Source organism: Polistes dominula, unplaced genomic scaffold, assembly GCF_049000335.1.
Source record: "Polistes dominula isolate Pdom_NZ unplaced genomic scaffold, Pdom_raw_medaka contig_37, whole genome shotgun sequence".
Classification (NCBI taxonomy): Eukaryota; Metazoa; Arthropoda; class Insecta; order Hymenoptera; family Vespidae; genus Polistes; species Polistes dominula.
In genome coordinates, this window is record NW_028301169.1 from 957,847 (window position 1) to 980,228 (window position 22,382).

Sequence of the window (22,382 nt, forward strand, 5' to 3'; positions counted from 1 at the left end):
TCATTTTGTTCTTTGCTGACACAATTTTCTGCACATTAGTTGATGCAATCTGACAAATAGTAACACATGAAATCGATCGACAGTTGAAATTTATCAAATTCAACTATTTATGATCACTTCAAAGGTTGTTAGGTTTAACCTCGAAGCAAAAATTATCTTCATTTTTACAAAAGTAAAACGAAATGACTTTCCAAATCACCTAACATTTATTTAACAATCATAGCTTATGGCAATTGCATGATGTTCTTATTATGGTCAACACAACTATCGTTAACTATCATATTTTAAATTCGATCGATACCATAATATCACTTTTATTATATCTGCATAAAGAATATTGATCCTATAGTTTATTCCGTATATATTAAACATCCCCTCACTTCACCCCTCAGCCCTCACCTCTTCTTGACGACATGCATGATTAAATATAATAAAAAAAGAAATATCAGAAGAAAGGAAGGAAGGAAGGAATAAAATCTACATGTATAAATAATTAAACAAATCGTTACTTGTAATTATATTCATTATTAATAAATGATATAATAAATATTTATAATTATATGTTTTTTCTTTTTTTTTTAAATAATTTATTGTGTCAAATATTGTTCCAAAATTAATAAATGTTAGATAATAAATTTTGTTTAAATATATTTGTGTTATCTCAATATTTAAATTCATTGAATTTTCTCAAATATAAAATTCTTTTAAATATCTCGTAAGACGAAAAGAGATGCATCATAATAACCATAAAACCATTTTTCATAATTATGGGCACATATAATTCTTCAACCACTACCCAATAATTGCGTGTATGAATACGATGAAAATAAAAAAAAAATAAAAAAAAAATAGATAAAAGAACAACGAAGTATTAAAAATGAAAATGATAGGAATGAAGAGGAGTATGAGAGAAGAAGAAAATTATTTAAAAAAAATAAAAAAAAACAAAGAAAGAAATAAATAAAGAGAGAGAAAAAAATGAAAGTAAAATGGCCGCGACCCATTAAGCAGGCGGGGAATCTATTTGTATTACGAAATCACTTTGTCAACAGGAGGGTAAAGCAAGGAATCGATGTCAGGGTTGCCACGACATAGTACTCGTTCTAAACACGTCGATAAATCCTTCGGTTCACCACCGCGAACATATTTTCTCTCTTCCCCGCTTATAATACCCCCCATTGATCTTCTACTACGATAATAAAATTAAATTTAACACCTTCTTTCACCTATTCCACCTATTCCACCTCGTCAAAGCAACCCCTGCAACCCCACAACCCCCTTCCGTCATTCTCACGCACGTATTTCGCATAAACGTAGAAATACGCGAAATAAATTGTTGCTTAAATTGAAAAATATTTGGTTTTTTTATTTTTATGAAATGTTTATGAAATGGCGAATAATTTTATTGAATTATTTTATATTTTAATAAATGTGTTTTTTTTTTGTATTTTATTAATTATTTATTATATTATATTTTATATATTATTTAATTATTTATTTATATATTATATTTATATTATAATTATATTGTATTATAATATATTATAATATATAATTTATTTTATAATTTATATTTTAATTTTATATAATACAATATAATATATAAAAATATAAATAATATATAATATAATATAATAATATAAAAATAAAAAAGAAACATGTGTGCAGATCACACGTGTTAGAAGTGAAATCTTTAAAAAATTAAGTTTCGAGAGAATCAGACGAATACAAAATATCTGCTGTAGGATAATTGTATTTTTTTCTTATTTAGTATCACGGCCGTTTCATAGCCGCCTACCGCTCCGTTACATAGCCGCCTACCGCTCCGTTACATAGCCGCCTACCGCTCTGTTACATTGCCGCCTACCGCTCCGTTTCATAGCCGCCTACCGCTCCGTTACATAGCCGCCTACCGCTGCGTTACATTTTTTCAAATCACACCCATTCCAATGAAGTTTTCACTTCTAATAAAAATTTAAATATTGAAAATATTTCTACCCCTTCGATTTATCAATGAAAAAAACAAAAACAAAAACAAAAAAGGAAACAAATTGAACGGGGGAAAAAAACAAAAAGAAAAATAAACGCGGAAAGTAAAAGAAACAAAAAAAAAGAAAAAGAGATGCAAAAGAGAGAGGAGCATATTGCATTTACGGAAACGAAAAAGATGCGAACGATGAGAGAAAGGTTTCTCGTTCGTCAGAAAAAAAAAAAAAGGAAAAAAGAAAAAAAGAAATAAAAACGAAAACAAATATGAAAACGAAAAACTCGTTTTCGGTTTTAGTCCAAGCTTCGGTAGTGTCCGGTGGTGGTATCCAGGAAAAATTTCATAATACCGTTTCCGTTCTTCTATTGCTAAAACACCCCATTCCCCTCACCCTCACCCTCACCCTCACCCACCCCACACACACACCCCAGGGAATGGAGTAAAAAGAAAAGAGAAAATGGAGTTGGGGGAAGGGTTTTTTTTAGATGTTGTTGGGAGAAGTTTTGTTTCAACTTTTCGGAACATTTCAACGCACCGAGAGGGAACAAAACTTACTGACGTTCCTTTCAAATGCAAACAGAAAAACACACAGAGTAAAAGAGAGAGAGAAAGAGACAGACAGAGAGAGAGAGAGAGAGAGAGACAGAGAGAGCGAGAGAGAGAGAGTGAGTGAATTGAGGAACGTTGAATGCGTTATGTTTCTCTTTTTTTAATTTATTTATTTTTGTTTTTTAGATACGAAAACTTGTCAATACGAATTTTATTTCAAATATTTCTAACTTTTCTTTTCTTTCTTGAGTTTTTCTTGTTTTGGGGGGGGGGGGTTTGAATTATAACCAACCGTGTAACTTCCGGTTTCACATTAACCCTTTGTTTCCTTTTGTTTCTACTTTGATTATTTTCTGTGAATTTTAAATAACATTTTTTTTTTTTATCAATTGTACATGTTTGTATTTAAAATTGCGATTAAATTCATTCAAACCCTTTTTGTTATTAATTTTTTTTAATTTATTTAGTTGTTTTCATTCGAATGAATGCTAACTCGTATTATTAATATTTTTTCGAGGTATCTTCGAGGAGAATTGAAATATGTAATGAAAAATAAACAAACAAAACAGTATAATACAACGATTGTTCATCACAGATGATAATCCCCTAAATTTGAAATAAAACAAGAATATTTTTTATTAAATTTATCAAATAATTTTTATTTATATTTATATTTATTTATTATTATATTTAGTGTTACATTTATATTAAATATTTTAATTTTTATTAATATATTACATTTTATTATAAAACAAAACTGGTACCAAGTTATCCATACATTTACATAAACATAGTTTATTCACACCACTACTACCACTACCACTACTACCATTACTGTTTTTTTGCAATTGTTATTGCTGGTAACTGCTACTACTACTGTAACTGCTGTCGTTGGGTTAAGGTTACTTATCGATTGGCAAAGTCTGACCTAACACTGACACACTTCACTCGCGGCTTCGAGGTCTGACCTCTGGTTCCGTATCGTGTATCGACCATTACCATAACCTTACGATTTATATAAGTTATATATATATATATATGTATATCGCGTTCACCAACGCTTCCACGATCATTCCTAAACGAACAACCAATGTCCAACCCCTTCCTTCCTACCCCCTACCCCTCTTAACCCCCTGCCACCTTCGTTTAGTTTTAGATTACTACGATAACTAACGTTTTATATCTAAACCTGTCTTTTTTCGTTATCTGATCAAACACTCTTCTACCCCACCTTTTGTTCATTTTTTTTATTTTATTTTTATTTGATTTTAATTCTCGTTTCATTATAAATCGTTCTGAAAGTAATTGTTATATTTTTATAAATTTTCTGATGAGTTTTATACATTGTTTATGAGAACGTTTTATATAAATGATTGTTAATTGATAAATGTTGAATGAAAATGATTTGTAAATGTTATTTTTCAGTCCACTAACATGTGGTTCACCAACTATGATGGAATCTTGGGGTCCAGGGAGGATAGGTACCCCACCACCCTCATTACCAGTACCACCAGCTGGGACCAATGGTGCTGGTGTTGTTGGTGTTGGCGGTGGTGCAACATCAATGACAAGTGCAAATGTTGTACAACCAAATACTACAGCCCCTATTGCAAGTCCCGAGGGTGTAAGCGATGTAAGTTTATTGAAAAAAAAACAAAAAATCCCCCTATTATTTTTTTTGAGAATTTTTTTCAATAATTGCATTATCAACTTTACAACAACAAAAAAATTATAATAATATTATTGAACAATTATTTTGGAATATTTTTTAAATATCGATTATTATTTTTGACAAAATATATGTATGTATATATATATTTATCTATGATAAATCTGTGAACGTATGACGTCATTTTATGCTAGGTACTTTTAGGTTATGTTAAAGGTTATCGTACGAACATAACCGACTCGAGTTAATAGCATAGTAGGAGGAAACGTATTTAGGCAGATTAAGTGCTTCTACATTAGAGATATGTAGGCTGAATATATATGTATATGTATAATATATAGGGTGAATCAAATGTTCTTACTTTAATGATTTACAATTTGTTAGATTTTAATTTTTCCTTTTTAAGGCAAAAATATCATGTAATTTTAATTCTTTTAATATTTATATATATATATATATATATATATATATATATATTACATATAATTTAATTTATTTAAAAATATTATTATTTATTTAAATTACTGTATAAAGTAACTATTTAATATTATTTAATAATCTTCTTAATTTTATTACAAATAATATTAATTTAATAAAAAAAAAAAAAAAAAAAATGCAATTGAATGTAAAAAAGAAAATATCAAAAAACATTGAATCAAATTATCAAATATTATTCTAATAAATAAAATAATTAATAATATTATTAATATTAAATTTAAAAAAAATAATATGTGTGTGTGTGTGTGTGTGTGTCTAATAAAATAGAAAACGATCTAACGTTTTAAATTTGGTCTACCATATAGGTATCCCAGAAATCTGGAATATGGGAGGGTCCGAATTCATCGAATGGTGGTGGTGGTGGTGTTGGTGGTGGTGGTGGTGGTGGTGGTGGTACTGCAACGGAAGGTGGACCATCTCGAAGTGTTTCTCACGCTGCAAGTTTAGATGCAATTTCGAGAAAGGCCATAAAACCGGATACGACCAGGCCGCCATGTCGCAGTCTCACCTGCAGCGTTTGTAAGTTTAATTTCAATTTATAATTTTATATAACCATCATCTTACTCTCTCTCTCTCTCTCTCTCTCTTTTTATTTTGTTCTTCTTCATTTTCAATCACATTCTATCTCTTTCTTTCTTTCTATTCCCTATTGTTCAATTAATAAATCAATAAATCGATCAATCAATCGATTAATTCATATCCCAATTTATGGTAGTTTGTTCCTAACCTCAAATACAAAGATTTATATGGTGAAGTGGTGATTAGATATATATATTGGTTCAAAATATTTTATTGTTTTTTTTTTTTTATTCTGGATATTTAACGTAAATGCTTGCAAAATAATACGAAATTATTTATTTATTTAAATTATTATGAATTTTAACGTAATATACTCACGTATATATATACATATAGTAGTACTTAGGTTAGTTATAATTAAAACAACAAATAAAAATGCTACGAAATTATTTATCTCTATCGCAATTATTATTATTTATAACCTAGTATATTTACATGTAATTATAATATTTAAAATTATTTATAAAAATATATATATAAAAAAAAAAAATCTTATTTCTTCCGATATTTGCAGAAACGCTTGCAAAATGCTACGAAATTATTTCGTATCTTTGTTTCTACTATATTTTGTTTGTTTGTTTTTTTTTTTTTTACTAGGTAATATTATAATATTACTAAATATTTATTAAATATTATTTTTTGGATAAATAATAATTTATGAATTTGATATAAAGCTTGTTGTTACTATTCGTTGGTTCGTATTTTCGCAAGACATCTTGACGCCATGGCATTCTAGTTCCGCGACTACGATCGATATCTGCCAGATACCGAGAAGAGACACTGGACTAAGGGGGTGGGTGGGTGTGTAATGTAAGGGTTGAACATGAAAAGCCAAATTACTTCATTGAGTACACCATAGAAATTTGATCATTAATTCATAATTGATATAGAGTCTTAGTCAATCGTAAATCATTTTTACAGTTTTTTTTTTTTTTTTGGGTAATTTTAGCAAAATTCCCTCGTCAATTTTATCATTTGATTTGTATTTTTTTTTTTTTTAAATGATAAAATACATTCTATTTGTTTTTATTTATTTTATTTTATTTAGAAAGTTTGTTGATTAGTTGTATGATATAGTTTAGGAGAATGTAGTTTTGTAATTAAATAAAAATGATCATTGAAATGATTGCTAAAGAAAAGAAATTTGAATTCCATTTTTTTTTGTTTGTTATAAAATTATTATAAAAAAAATATATTGTAAATATTTAAATAAATAATTATATGGAATGTATGATATAATTTTTGTTGAATAAGATTATTATATATAATATATATACTGTTCAGTGGTTTGTTAACTTAGCTATCACATATTATACATATACATATATATATGTATTATACATATATATATTAATATTATCGCATGCTATCTTTTTTCATGACACAAGTGTTGACGGGTTAGTGTGTGTGATGACCTTTTGCCTTTAAATGTCGTGTAATCTGTAATTGTACTTAGTCATATTGTATGTTCGAACAGAGAGGGTAAAATAAAAAAAGAAGAAGAATAGAAAAGAAAAGAGACAAAGAATGTTAAAAGAAAAGAAAAAAAAAAGAAAAAAATACAAAAAGTAAGAATTTGTCGAGATCAAAAAAAAAAAAGAAAAAATAAAGGCGGATAAAAGGTTACAAATTCAAATAGCCCGCCAAAAAAAAAAACAAAAACAAAAATACCAAATGATAGTTAATAATTAAAAAGGTTTGAGTATAATTTTCAAATCGTACCCTATTGTAATTCTATTCGTTGTAGATCTTGTATCGTATGTATTATTTCGTATGCAATTTGATTGTTTTTTTTTGTTGTTGTAAACAATTTCATTTTTTTTTAATAATAATTTGTCTATCTGTCTCTCTCTGTGTGTGTCTGTCTGTCTTTCTCTCTCCGTTTCATAACAAATTTTGCCTAATTATTGTTTTTAAAAGACAACAAAACAAAACCACAAGTATATTTTTCATTTTACAAGTACATTTTCCATTACTTCATTCCCCAACCTTTATATCAACCCCCTCTTATCTTTCTCCACTTGTTTTTTTTCAACACAAATTTTATTTCTTCTTCTTCTTCTTCTTCTTTTTCTTCTTTTTCTTCAGCATCAAAAAATACAAAATAAAACAAACATTAAATCAAATGAAATTAATCAGAAAACAAATGAAACAAATAAAATTATGCGCATTGTCAAATTCAAAAGTCAAACATCGGAAAACTATTTTAGTAGCGGGCAGAGGTTGCGAACAAGTCACCCTCGAGAGAAGGCCAGCAACAGTCGATAATCTCACCGAAGGTAAAACAGGAAGAAATGGGGCAACCACTCCCTTGCTCCATCTTGGTTTTGTTCAGTACTTTTTTTTTATCGACCGAGTCGAGCCGGCGAGTTTGCACCCCCTTTCAATTTTTTTTTCAAAAAGTTAAAAAAAGAAAAAAAATAATTTAAAAAAAAAAAAAAAAAAACTCTTACCAAACGCTTGCGGCGCTTCTTTTTGTTTTGTTTTTTTTTTTGGTTTTCTATATTTTTTTGTTTTGTTTTGTTTTTGTTGTCTTTTTTTTTAATTTTCATGAGCTTACTTTCTTGTTGTTTTTTTTTTTTTATTATATATGTATCGAAATGATAACGTGTTTACTCGTTGTCGGAGAAAAGCTTTCATAGGCCTGTATTTTTTTTTTTTTTTTTTTTTTTTAATTGCTCACACAAACTACTACTATTATAATAATAATTATTTATTATTATTATTATTTATTATTTTATTATTAAATTGTTCAATAAGTTTATTCAAGTTCGTTTATTTTTATTTGAAACAACAAAAGAATATATATTTAATTAATTAACAATAATTTTGGTGATTTATAAATATTCATTTGTTTATAATATTATTTAGATTATTTATAATAAAAATAAATAAATAAATAAATGACAAGTATTTGTTTTTACTAAGAACTAACTTATTGTTCGATTTAATAATTATTTGGATTATTATTTATTTAAAAAGTTGCAATATTGTATAATTGAAAAAAAAACGCAGGGGTTGATTTGTTACTTTGTAAAAGCTCTCAAATTGTTTTGTAATTTTTCTATAAATTAATATTTTATTATATACATATATATATATTATCTATTTTATCAAACGAGCACCGTAGCCTCGCTCGGCCAGCCACGTTTGCGCACCAATCAACACACCGCTAATATTTTCTACGTTTTATTAATGCTTTATGATCATTTGCAATCATCGATAACAACAATACATTAATCTCAATTTTTATTAATAATTATATACAAATATTCTTTCAATTTAATTCATTTCAATCAATAATTCGTCAATGTTCGAAAAATTTTTTGTTCTTGCGGGTAATGTAGAAATCGTTTTTATCGATATCCTTAGGGGTAGTTCTTATTTTTTTTCTTTTCAATTAATTTCCTCGATAAGTTGAAAACGTGTTCGGCTGGTCGAGAGAATGAAATAATAATAATAATAATTATTAGAATAATTTTTTTGAGTTATAATAATTTAAATATATAATCATCAGTCGAATTAATTTTGGGCTCATTTTTTTCAAGGGATAATTTTATATTACGAATTTAATTAAAAATTAAATAAAAAATATGAAATATTAACTATATTTATATTTGCAGTTGATATATAACGTGTGTGTGTGTTTTTTTTTTAGGAACATTGTGCAATAATTTTCATAAATATATACATATATACATATATATATATAATTAATATCATTGTACAAACCATAATCGATTATTCATCCTATTCATTGTTTTCTATTTCTACACATATGAGATATTTAAATAAATATAATTAATTAACTTACGTTATTTACGATTTGATGAAAAAAATAAAATAAAAAAATAAATGCGGAATAATTCAGAATTTTTTTAAACAAATTATTTTACCATTACACTAATCCCTTTTTTTGTTGTTCGAGTAGTCTAATAAATAATTTGTAATAAAATCATAATTAACAAAGATATTTAAATATTGTCCTTTTTAAATGTCTCACGATATAATTAATGTATAGAATATTGTCTTAACATTAAAAAAAAAAAAAAAAAAAAAAAAAGAAAAATGATTGACACCTTTTTTTGGTTTTTATTTTTGACAAACATTTAAACCTTCGTTATTTCTTTCACAGGTATGCAGCTTATTATAGTGCAGATTGATTAACTCATTTACTGACACACTATTATTTTAATGCTTTTAGTTCGAGATATAGGCTCGGTTGTTTTATTTTTATTATTTTTTAAAAAAATTATTTATATTAATTGTTCATTTAGATCAGTAGATTTATTAAATTAATTAAATTTGTTATTAGGTTGTTGTATTTTTAGTTTGTCATATATTTATGTATCATTTCATTTGAATCATTGGATTTAATATTTGATAAATAATTTATTGTATTTTTATAATTAATAAATAATCAATCATACATTTTTGTTATTAATCATTTGTATTAATTATTACTATTATTATTGTTTTATTGTGTATTTTTTAGTGTGTGTTACAAGTTGTGTATTTATGAAAGTTTTTGTCTGCTATCATTCACAGTAAATTATTTGATTTTTTTTTTTTTTTTTTACATTAATTTTATAAAATTATTATTAAATATTATGATGTATTATGAATTATGATCGAGCCTGTATTTCGTATTTCTAGAATTTTAGAATATAACAGAAGTAAATAAATGTGTTATTATATCTATGAGATAAAAATATATATTTTATTAAAAAAAAAAAAAAGAAAAAATAAATCCAACAAATCATTTTGTAGAAGTAACCGATTGATAACATTTCATGTTTTCCCTCTTTTAGCAGCGAAACATTCGAAAATCTTCCCTGGTGTTGCATCGGAAAGCGATTTACAAAAATGGAGAACATCAAAGGATCGAAAATCACCTTCTTTAAGTCAAATGGGACCGGATTCTATCAAACACAAAGTAAGATAACATTTTTATATTTATATTAATTCTAATTTTTTTTTGTTATTGTATAATTTATGCATTTTAGATTTATATTTTAATTCAAAAGAAAGAGAAAAAAAATCTCAAAAGTTTCTAAATAATTTAATTTAAAGAATAAAAAGAATCTCAAAAATATAAAAAGAAAAAAATTGAAATAGTTTGATTAATTGTTTACAAACTTTTGAATACAATTTGACAAATACGCTTGCATATCGAATTAAAATTGAATAACCCAATTAGAAAATTGAATGGAATGATTAGAAATATTGTTAAATATATTTCAATAATATCAGAATATATAAGGGTGATTAGAAACAACCCTTATACTAGTGTACAGTAGATATTAATGCATGTTTAAAAATTAGTCAATTATATTTCTTTTGTTGATAGTGTACCCCATAGATGGGTTAATATTTTATAATTAATATAATTAATATATTTTCAATTAATTTTCACATACATATAACACATACTCATAAACATTACAATCAATCTATCACTGTACATAGAAATAATAATTATTAATAATAATGCGTATATATATATGACGTACCAAGGAAACCAAAAAAAAAACAAAGAAAAAGAATTGACATGGTTGTTTATTATTATTTTTTTTTTTTTTTTTGTAATTTTTTAGTTCTCTCTGCAGGACAACGGCTCGGCGAAATATTTTCAAGGAGCAATGCACACGCCAAATATGGGTGAAAAAGTAGCACAGGTAAGGGCACGAATTATTTTAATTCTACTTATTTTCTTATTTTTTAATTTTAAATACAGAAAAGCCAGGAGGTTTGTACTCGATGAAAAATAATCTATCGAAAATTCTAACAAATATTGAAATATTTTATCCAATGATTATTATTATTATTATTACATACACACATGTTAAAGTATAATATATTTAAAAAAAAAAAAAATGTTTATAGTTTGTTTCTATCAATCGTGTAGAATTTTTATTTTATTGTATACATATATATATATATGAAATTGCAATTATTTTTCAATGATTTAGAATACAGTGTATTTAGTATACAGTGTCATTTTATTTCTTGTTTATTTTCTTTCGTTTAAAGTAATTTTTATACAATCGTTAGAATAATTATTTCATTTTTATATTGGATATACTTTAATACGGCCCTGAACTGGCGCCATTCAGACTATGCCGCAGTATCGTGTGTAAGATAATTCAAGCATACTATTTCCAATGATTTTCTATACATGTTGAAAAATTAACAGCTAAAAGTTTTCATATTTTTCAAATAATACGAAATAATTTATTTTTATAAATATAATTCTATATTTATTAATTCATTCATATGTGTTAAATATTCATTGGATAACCTCTAAAAAATTATTATCCGGTGTTATAGACAAATATTTTCTTCAATATTAAAAAACATTTATGTTATCCGATAAATATTTTCAAAATGTACGAATATTCTTTTGAAAAAAAAAAAAAGAACAAAATGATTAAACTTTAACCTCTGTCTCTCAAACAATTTCTTTAGAATATTATTTTTTTTTTCTTTTTTTGAGGATGGGTTGATTCTGTAAGATTCTTAGAAAAAAAAAAAAAAGAAAAAATTCAAGTATCTCGGTCTTGTTACCCCTGTCATCTCAAGGGGGTTGGTTGAGTAAGTGTAAGAAAAAGAAAAAAGAAAAAAAGAAAAAAAAGGGAAGGGTATAAAGAGAATTTTTTTCAAGTGATTCTCTTACCTCACTCACTCGACCCCGCCCCTGCCCCTGCCTCTGCCCCCCCCCACTCCTTTTTCTAAGACGGTGTTACAGTCTTTAAACAATTTTCACGTTTCGTGCCTACATCGGAGTACTTATCCTCGAAGCAAACTAACCCCTTTCCACCCCCAAAAGTGTACATGAGTATATTACATGCAAAGTCCACTTATACAAGGTGTCCCGAAAGTATCTTGACAAATTTTTAGTACATCACAAGTATATGAATAGGATTATACATATTTACATAAATCTACAGGTGTATCAAACTGAAGTATGTCAAATTGTTGTTTTGTTAAAGTGTTTGGTAACAGGTAATTCGATGTTAACGTTAGATAGATGGATTGTTGTTTTTTTTTGTGTCTCTCTTTTTGTTGAACTAAACGGAAACATGGTTCAACACAAAGTTAGGTTATCGATAACCGATAGGTTGGTTATACTATGCTATTGTAAAACAATTTCTTGTTGGTTATTTTCGAAAGAATCGTAGGTTGTTGGTCGTCTATCGGTACTGGTTGAATAACAATTTTTGACGTGAGATAATAAAAGAGATAAATTGTTCTAAATTTATTATACCATAACCTGTAAAAAATATATTTCTTTCAAAACAGAAAAAAAAAACAAGAAAAATGCTGGAGTTTGAAATATTTTTCTTATTGTTTTTACGTTCGTGTAATGTTTATATTCGTTGTATTATTCTCGAGTGTAAAAAGAAATGGAAACCCGATCAATTGTCACAACAATTTGTTTGAAATGACGAAGAAAAGAATTAAAATTGTCCGTTAGTTTCGTACAATGATATTTTCAACGATTAAAAAAAAAAAAAAGTAAAAAAATAAAAAAAAAAGATAAATAAAATAAGGGAGATAATCGAATATCGATAGAAATAGAAGAAGAAGAAGAAGAAGAAAAATGCCTTCGGGGGTGTTAGTCGATGTATCAATTTCAAATCGAAATAAAACCATGTCGATAAGGAAGAACTCGATATCGTAGAAGAAAAAAGAAGAAGAAGAAACAAAAAAAGAAAATAAAACCTCACCCTCCTCATCCTCCAGTTGAATTCTTTCGTATGGATGAACAAAAGTATTGTGTCATTTTGCATAAAGAAGAAAGAAAATAGAAAGAAAAAAGAGAAAATGAAGGGAGGAAAATTCGTCGATCGGAATATGGAAGAAGAGAAGTTACTCCCCACTCTTTGTCAACCCTCCCCCACCACTACCATTGGCGAATTGCCTCTGGCTAAAGTACCGGAAGAAAAAACGAGACGGAACGAGACAGACTGAGTGAGTGCGAGCGAGCGAATGAGAGTGGGGTAAGTGAGTGAGAGAGTGAGTGAGTTAGACAGAAGATGCGCGCGCAGGTTGTACCGCTAGGTGGCCAGTAGTTTGAGATCCTCGTCGACAGACGGCGTGCTAGTCAGTGTCGCAGTGTCCCCCGTCCTGCCTGGCAGGTTGCACACCGTCGGCACTCCGTCCACGTCGTCTCCGAGGGAAAAAAATTCGCACACATATGTAAACGGTATCGAAAATAGAATTTCGAGGAAGCTTTTTCTTCTTTTTATTCTTAAGCTTCTTCTTCACGGTCACGTATTAAATTAACGTTAGAAAAAAAATAATTTTACGTACATGTTATTTAAATATATATATATATTTAATTTTTTTATTTTTAAAAATAAACAAATTGAGAGGGAGAACAAGAGAGAGAGAGAGAGAAAGAGAGAGAGAAGGAGGGATGATGAAAATAATTGAAAGAAAAAAAAATAATAAAAATAATAATTAATAATCAAATTGCATGGAAACGTTTTTTTTTTTTCTGTCTCGAATCTAAGGAAATAAGAAAGAAAGAAAGAAAGAAAAGAAGAGGGTGAAAGGGAATAAGAGAGAGGGGTAGTAGTCATAGTTGGGGTAGGTGGTTATTATCGTCGATCGAAGGTGGAACGTTGCAAAATGGATTTTGACCTCCTCGTCGCGTTCGTGTTCACCACCTCGTCCTCGTCCTCGTCGTAGTCGTCGTCATCGTCATAGTCGTCGTCGTCGTCGTGGTGGTGGTTGTCATCACAGTCGTCGTTAGTGTCGACGCGTGCTTCACGACCATCCACCAATCGTAAACGAATTAAACATTTATTTTTAACAAATACATTCATTTATTGTTAATAATCTTTCATTTAAAAAATAACACCACGAGTTCTCAAAGTTTTCATCGATTGAGGGTGGGGGGTGAAGATAAGAGAAGGTGAAAGTAGGTGTTGAAACGTGTTCCTGTTTTTTTTTTTTTTTTTTTGTAACCCTTCAGGTAATATTATTTCATCCCTTAATATCAATTGCATTGATTCGTTGTAGTTGAAAAATAATAAAAATAATATGCTAATCAAAAATAAATCAACGTTGCTGCATTCGAATCTCCCTCCATTTTTATTTTTTTTTTTTAATTATTTTCTCTTAACGTTTAGGGGGTAGTATAGAAAAGGGATAAAGAAGCGCGAAGTAATCGAATCGTGGTCAGCCCCAATGGACAACGCGCGAGAAAATGAAGCCCTTCTTGGCAAATAAGCGTTAAAGTGCTACCCCCGTTGTTACAAAGACTTTTAATGCGATGTGTGTGCTTGTTTGCGAATGAGAGAAAGAGAAAAAGAGAATGAGAATGAGAATGAGAAAGAGAGAAAGAGAGAGAGAGAGAGAGAAACGTGGTTCGTTAATTCTAAGTTTTTGTGCAACGTCATTTTGAAGGAACAAATGGAACACTGGATTTGGGAGTGGAAGGGTTGCAAATTTTAACCTCGCCCTTAATAAATTTTCTTATACTCGTTTTTATTAATTTATTTTAAATATTATTTATATTTTTCTATCTTTTTTTTTTATATTATTAATTTTATAATTTTAAATATTTTAATTTTTAAAAATGGTTCATTGCATTTGTTAGAATTTTATTTGAATTATTTAATTATATTTGAAAAATAAAGTATGTAGTTTTAAGAGATATAATAATAATAATAATAATAATAATAATAATAATAATAATAATTATTTAATTATTTAAAAAAAAAAAAAATGGGAATATTTATTTTGAACTTTTTGTTGAGAAATTCGATTCTTTTCGAATTTTGATCCACGTGTTCTCGAGAACGTGTGTGTGTTATCGTTTATATACATATATATATATATATATGTGTGTGTATGTGTATGAAGGAGTGCGTAGACGGTTTATGTGTTTAAGTTAGAGTGTGTCTACACGCATACGGATATGTCAGAGTGAGTTTGTCGGTGTAATATACCATTGCACGAATATATGCGTGTGCGCAATGAAATTTAACGAGATAAATAAAATGGCGGATTGATAGATTTACGAGGATTCAACTTAAAGTTAGAAAATTATATCACGTTTGTTTTTATCTTATCGCGTGAGAAAAAAAAACAATTTTTAAATTTATACATATATATATATATATATAGATATATACAGTGACTTACAAATATTTGAATAAATGTTCTCACAGTGTTTAAAATTTGTATTTAATTGAACACAGTTTAATCAAATAGAAAATACAAAATAGAAAATATTTATTTGATTTTATATTTATTAATTTTCTTATGTTTGTTTGTTCGTTTGTTTGTTTGTTTGTTTATTATTATTATTATTATTATTATTATTATTATTATTATTATTATTATTATTATTATTATTATCAATACGTTTATTACTTTTCTATCATTTTCTATTATTTTTTTTTTTATTTCTTTTATTTTACGTTTCTTTTAAAAAAGGGAAAAATTTGTTTAATTAAATATTAAAAATAAATAAAATAACAAAATACAAATTGTTAATTTTATCAAATAAAATAACGATAAAAATTTCGTACCTTTGTATAATTAAAATAAATAAATAAATATTATTATCTTAAATTTTTCATATTTTCAACAAAATCTAATTTCTTAAAATAAAATTATTAAATGCATTTGAAATAAAACATAATTGGTATACTTCAAACTAACTAATATATCTATATATATATTCTTTCTTAAATAAAAAAAAAAATAATTACTCCATTATAATAAAACCATAATACCATATTTCCATTTATATTCATCTTTCCATTGACTAAACAAAAAAGGAAATGCAACAAAATATTACCAGATATCACCCAACATTGCTAGTACTTCACTTTAATCGACATTATTATTATTATTATTATTATTATTATTATCATCCATTATTCTCATATCACTCGACCATCATAGTTTTGTTCGTTAATGTAACGAAACCTATATATATATATATGATACATTTTTTGGCTTTAGAACTATAATCGTCTAAGAATAAGAATAAGAATAAGAAAAAGTAACAGGAAGAGGATGAGTAAAAGGGATGAGAGTGGTGGATTAGAGATACCGGGTTGGTCCAACTTGTGCCAAACGTATCAGCACCGAGAGTCCATTTTCCTTTTATCGACAAAATCAATGGTTAACTATCTCTATCTCTCTCACACTGATTTAGTAAACGTGTGGTCTGTGTGATGTCCCATCGTGAAACGGGCCACCTGCCAAAACATTTCCTGACCTAGAAGGCATTCCCCAGTAAAACCAGGACTACAGGAATTCCAGGGAGATTGAGGTAGGGTGGAGTTGGGGAGGGAGTAGGGGGTAGGAGGGGGTAGAGGGTAGGGGGAGGGGTTGGTTGATACCAGGGATAAAACCAAAAAGGGATAGATAAGACGAATGTAGAAAAAGAGGATATAGATATAGTAATAGTTTGTATTTAAAATGTTAGAATATAAGTGTGGGTGATGATGAGAGGTGTGTGGTAGGAAAAAGTTTTCTAGTGGGAGGTGACAAACGAAAATCTATAGAATTGGGTAGGGGTAGGATATAAGGGAGGGTGATTTGGGATGGATTGGTTTCTTTCTGGTGTATTCGTTTTTAATCGGTTCATTCGTAAACGTACGAACTCGGTGATCAGTTCGGGAATACTTTGTTATTTTTTTCATTTTTATATTAATATTTGTAATATTGTTATGTTTTTATTTGATTTGTTTGGTTGTTTGTTTGGTTGGTTGGTTGGTTAGTTGGGTGGATGAGAAAGGAAATAAAGTAAAGTTGTTTTGAGACGTTTTATTTGAAAGTGTTTCGAATTGAATGAATAAATGAACAGAATGAGAAGAATGGAGAAAGAATTAGGGTAATCTGGGGAATATTTTAGGGATTTAACAAGAAGTAAACGTTTGTTTGTTTGTTTTTTTTTGGGAGGTTTTCATTTTGATTATTTTTATTTTTTATTTTATTTTATTTTATTTTTGTTTTTTTTTTTGAAGTGTACCGCTGTCCAATTAATCTAACACGACCGAGTTGGTCTTCTAACGATCCAAAAAGTTTGTATTTTTTTTTGTTTTTTTTTTTTTTGCAAAAATAAGTAGCAGTAGAGAAGAGGTTGTAGTTGTAGTTGTAGTAGAAGTAGTAATAGTAGTAGTAGGTATATTTAATTGCTGTGCATATTTTAAACCTAACGAACGATTCGCGAATACGCTGTGATAATTTAGTATTTGAGCTGGTGTTTTTTTTTTGTTTTGTTTTAATTAAAAAAGAAAGGAGGAAAAAAAATAATTGGAGGAAAACAACGAGCAGGTTTTCATTCTTTTCTCAAACCACGTAATATTTTTATTTTAATAATAATAATAATAATTTTGTTTTGTTATTTTTGTATTTGAAGTGTTGACCGATTGAAAATTATGGGTTTTTTTTGGGGGGAAGGTGGAAGGAATCAGGGATAGGGGTTTTGTAAATTTGGGTAATTTTTGTATACAATTTTCAAATATATTTTTATGTCAATGCAAAATAAAAAAATAAACCAAGAAATAAATAAAAATTGTTGCAAGTTGTGTGTAGTTGTGTAATTGCATTTATAGTTGACCAATGGAAAAAGAAGGTTTTTTTTTGGCGAGGTGGAAGGAATCAGAAGTTGGGGTATTTTAAATTTGGGTTATTTTTGGTATACAATTTTCAAATATAATTCTTTCAATTTTTTTTTAAAGGGGATTTAGGGGTAGGGGTTTTGTAAATTTGGGTAATTTTTGGTATACAATTTTTAAATATATTTCTTTCAATTTTTGTTTTAAAGGGGATTTAGGGGTAGGGGTTTTGTAAATTTGGGTAATTTTTGGTATACAATTTTCAAATATATTTTTCTGTCAATGCAAAATAAAGAAGAAACCAAGAAATAAATAAAAATTGTTGCAAGTTGTGTGTAGTTGTGTAATTACATTTATAGTTGACCAAACAAAAAAGATTTCTTCTTTTTTTTTTTTTTTTTTGAGTGGGAGAATTAGGTGTAGGTATTTTACAATTTTCAAATATATATATATTTCTTTCCATTTAAAATGAAACATAAATAAAACAAATTTTTGCAACTTTCTGTTGTAGTTGTCGTCTAACTGCATTTGCATTTTTTTTTTTAGGTTTTGTTCTTTCAATTTGAAACAAACTAAGAAATCAAATTTGTGCAAGTTGGGTGTAACAATATTAGTTGCATTTATATTTTAGTTGTTGACAAGAGTTCTTTGTTGCATTTCTACGTAACTTTTTTTTTTTTTTTCCTTTTTTCTCTAACATAAAACGTGTTGGAAGGTCGTGGTAGTCAGAAAGTGATCAATGAAGTTGCGTCCTTGTGTCGTTGTCGTCGTTGTCGTTGTAGTCGTCGTAATAAAAACCTATACCCATTTTCATTCTCTTTCACTCTTACGCGTGGTCATATGTATTATTTTCTCTCTCACTCACTCTCCCACTCTCTCTCTCTCTCATATACAAAAGTAGTGTATATATATATATATCTTTCTCTTTCTATTAGAAACTCGGCTTGAACATAATGCGCTTCTTTCTCGAACGTTAGTCCGCAGTCTGACCTCTCTCCAGTCTTTACGGACGAATAGAAAGGTAAAATAATCAAAAAAAATTAAAAAAAAAAAATAAAAAATATCATTCATTTTTTTATTTATCAATTAGTCAAACGAGAAAAAAAATTCAATTCTTTTATATATATATATATATTTACAATTTAAATTCAATTAATTTGTATCTACATTTATACGTGAGTTCAATTAAAACAGAATTAAATGAAAGAAATTTTGTTGTTATTTTTCTTTTTTTTTATCGCAGAAAAAGTTGCTCTACTAATGTTTAAACAAAAAAAAATATATACATATATTAACGACAATAAGTGGATAAGATAAATAAGAAAAAGTAAAATTATCAAATAGAAGAAGAGGAAGAAGATAATAATTATTGGTTGATGTGAAACACAAGAATTGTTGTTGTTTTTTTTTCTTTCTTTCTACGTTAATATAAAAACACAAGACTGTATAACAATAACAATAATAATAATTAATAAAAATTGTTGGGGAGGATTAAGAAGAAACGATGATGATACGTCATTGTTCGTATCCTTGCAAATTATTTTATGGTGATAAAGACAAGAGGACTAAGAAGATGGTGAATAACAAACAACAACAACAACAACAACAACGATTAAATAAAACGAAGGAAATATCTTTGGAATAACGTTAGTTATTCATTAACGACTGAGTGAACAAAGTTTAAAGAAAATAAAAATAAAAAAGAAGAAGAAGAAGAAGATGATGATCGATTAATGTAATCGATATAATAGTAACTGCCTAAAAAAAAAAAAAAAGAAACAAAATGGAATAAGCAACGAATTTATATACAAATTATTTTCTAAAACAAAAATAATTTGATACACTTTACTTTACATCAAACATTTATTATCACAAATTGGAATCATAATCTTAAACGATATTAAAATTACAACCCTCTATTCAACCCTCCTCTCATCCTCGCAACATTTTCTTCGTACGAATTTAAACAAGTTAAACAGAAAAAACCAAAAAAAAAACCAAACTAAGAACACCCCCACCCCAAAAATAAAAATAAAAATAAAAATAAAAATAAAAATAAAAATAAAAATACAATACAAACCGAAGATAATAAAATAAAATAAGAAACAAAGAAGATAATAATTAATAATAATAATAATAATAATAAGATTGATTTAGATATAAACAAAAAAAACAGTTGTTTAAATGACCTAAATGAGCGATGACGACGAAAGGGTGATAACAGGAGCCGAGGTGTTGTCTTTGCGTAAGTCACGTTGGGTGGAAGAAGTCAAAAAAAAGGAACAGAGGGATACCGAAGAAGAGGAGGAGGAGGAGGAGGAGGAGGAGGAGGAGGGGGTTAGCGAAAGAAGTGAAGAGGGTGAAGGACTCGACTCCTGTGAACTGGCGCCCCACAGTGCAATGAGTGTGGGGGCTGGTAGGGTCGACTCCCCCAGCCCCCAGGATATTAGGCTCCTCCATGATCTTGTTGAGGACCTTTCCAAGGAACAAGATGAAAAGATCAGACCGCGTGCCGAACAGGTGAGATTTTTTATTTACCTTCCAATTTGATTGTATACTTTTATTATTCTATGCAATCTTCAAGTGATTAATGTTAATTGAAGTTGAATTGGTTTTATTAGGATATGTGAAATTAATTATTAGGAAATTATTGGTTTAGGAATTATTATAGTTGTGGGGGGTTTTAATTTATTGGTTTTTGGATCAATTAGAATGTTAGTAAAATTTATTAAATAATTAAATATTAATATAAATTTAAAATCTGAGATATTTGTGATGTTTGCGTTTGATTTGATTGGTTATTGTAAAATTTATTACAACCAACATTTGTTTTTGCAATTATGAAATTATTTGAAAGGAATTATTATATTTTTTATTTTTTTTGTATTTTAGTTTAATTAGAATATCATTAAAATCCTATAAATAATTTAATATTAAAATAAATTAAAAATCTAAGATATTTGAAATGCTTCTATGTTTGATTAAATTAATTATTATAAAATATATACTATTAATATATGTTCTTGCAATTATGAAATTATTATCTAGGGATTATTATATTTATTATTTTTGATTTTAGTTCAATTAGAATATTAATTAAAATCTTGCAAATAATTTAATATTAAAATAAATTAAAATCTATGATATTTAAAGATACTTGCATTTGATGAGATTAATTATCATTAAATTACAACTAACAATTATTCTAATTATTCTCCTAATTAAAAAATCATTATCTAGGTATTATTACATTTATTATTTTTGATTTTAGTTCAATTAGAATATTAATTAAAATCTTACAAATAATTGAATATTAAAACAAATTACAGTCTTAGTTATTTCAAATTTGTTCCTATTTAAAATACATGATTTGAATGATTTTTACAATAACAAATACAATTTTATTAGATAAATTCAACTTTCTACACAATAATCAATTCATCTAATTCCCTCCCACCCCAAAATTACAATTAGAAAAAGAAATTCAAACTAATATTGATTCTATACAAATTAATATTCCTACTAAGTAGTAATAATACTAAGTAATACTACAAGTAGTATTAGTTGATATATAATCGGACAATGCCAATGCACACACATACACACACATTTCAACATCTTTTGTGTCGAAAGAACAAAAGGGATTACAAATAAAAAAAAAAGGGAAGGGAAAGGTACGAAATAGAAAGAACGGAAATGTGTGTGGAGTGTTAGATGAAAAATGAGACAAATCAAATGAATATAATTACGAAGATGTAACGAACGATGTAACCATTTTGTTCATCCCCTAATCGTTTTAATATCATCGATCATTAATCTAAAAACAAAAAAAAAGAACAAATGTTGCTCGATAAATCTATGTATGAGTTAAATGTTTGGGTTATATCAAACAAAAGACATAAATTGGGATGAGTTATTGGTAGAGGGTGCAACGAGCAGGGGTTGGATTGAGCATTTGGGGTTGGGGGTTGAGATAAGGAGCTTGTCGTTTCAAAGGAAAAAGAAAATGTTCATTTGACAAATGTGTCAAACGTTTTAGCACCATCTTTTTTTTTTTTTTTTTTTTTTGATCTAGACGAATGACTGGAAGTGCAAGGGGGTGAGATTGGGGTGAAGGAAAGAGATAAACGAACGTGAAAAGTGTGAAAATGTTCCTTTTTTTATCTTTGAATGTCTTTTTTTTTTCTTTTCTTTTTACTTTTGACAAGAGATGGAAAAATTGATGTCTGTTTGAATTAATATTGATAAGTTTTGAAAAAGTAAAGAATGAGAAATAATATGTGTGTGTGTGTGTTTATGTGTGTCTCGAAGAGTTTGTTCGGTGGTTGGTTGAAAAAAACTCCTGACATGCAAACCCTGATTTCTTTTTTCTTTTTTACCTCGTAAATCATTGATTAGGAAAAACTGGGATCGAAGTGAAATGATTCGTAACTCGGTTGAATAGATAAAGTTCAACTAGGGGTTTGTTTTTTTTTTTTTTTATCGTATGTTTGTAGTAGTAGAACATGAT

At 27.6% G+C, this 22,382-nt stretch overlaps 1 protein-coding gene across 12 annotated transcripts in view; it reads left to right on the forward strand.

Annotated features, from left to right (window-relative positions):
• Positions 1 to 22,382, forward strand: part of sei (potassium voltage-gated channel seizure) — a 129,948-nt gene that overhangs the window by 51,678 nt on the left and 55,888 nt on the right. For 11 of the 12 annotated variants that reach the window (XM_089179113.1, XM_089179125.1, XM_089179117.1 and 8 more), the window contains 5 exons: positions 3,962 to 4,169; positions 5,009 to 5,222; positions 7,493 to 7,561; positions 10,094 to 10,218; positions 10,880 to 10,960. In XM_089179113.1, coding sequence (XP_089035239.1) covers positions 3,962 to 4,169; positions 5,009 to 5,222; positions 7,493 to 7,561; positions 10,094 to 10,218; positions 10,880 to 10,960 — 697 coding nt within the window. The remainder of the gene's footprint in view (positions 1 to 3,961; positions 4,170 to 5,008; positions 5,223 to 7,492; positions 7,562 to 10,093; positions 10,219 to 10,879; positions 10,961 to 22,382) is intronic. The other variant, XM_089179120.1, reaches the window with a different exon arrangement.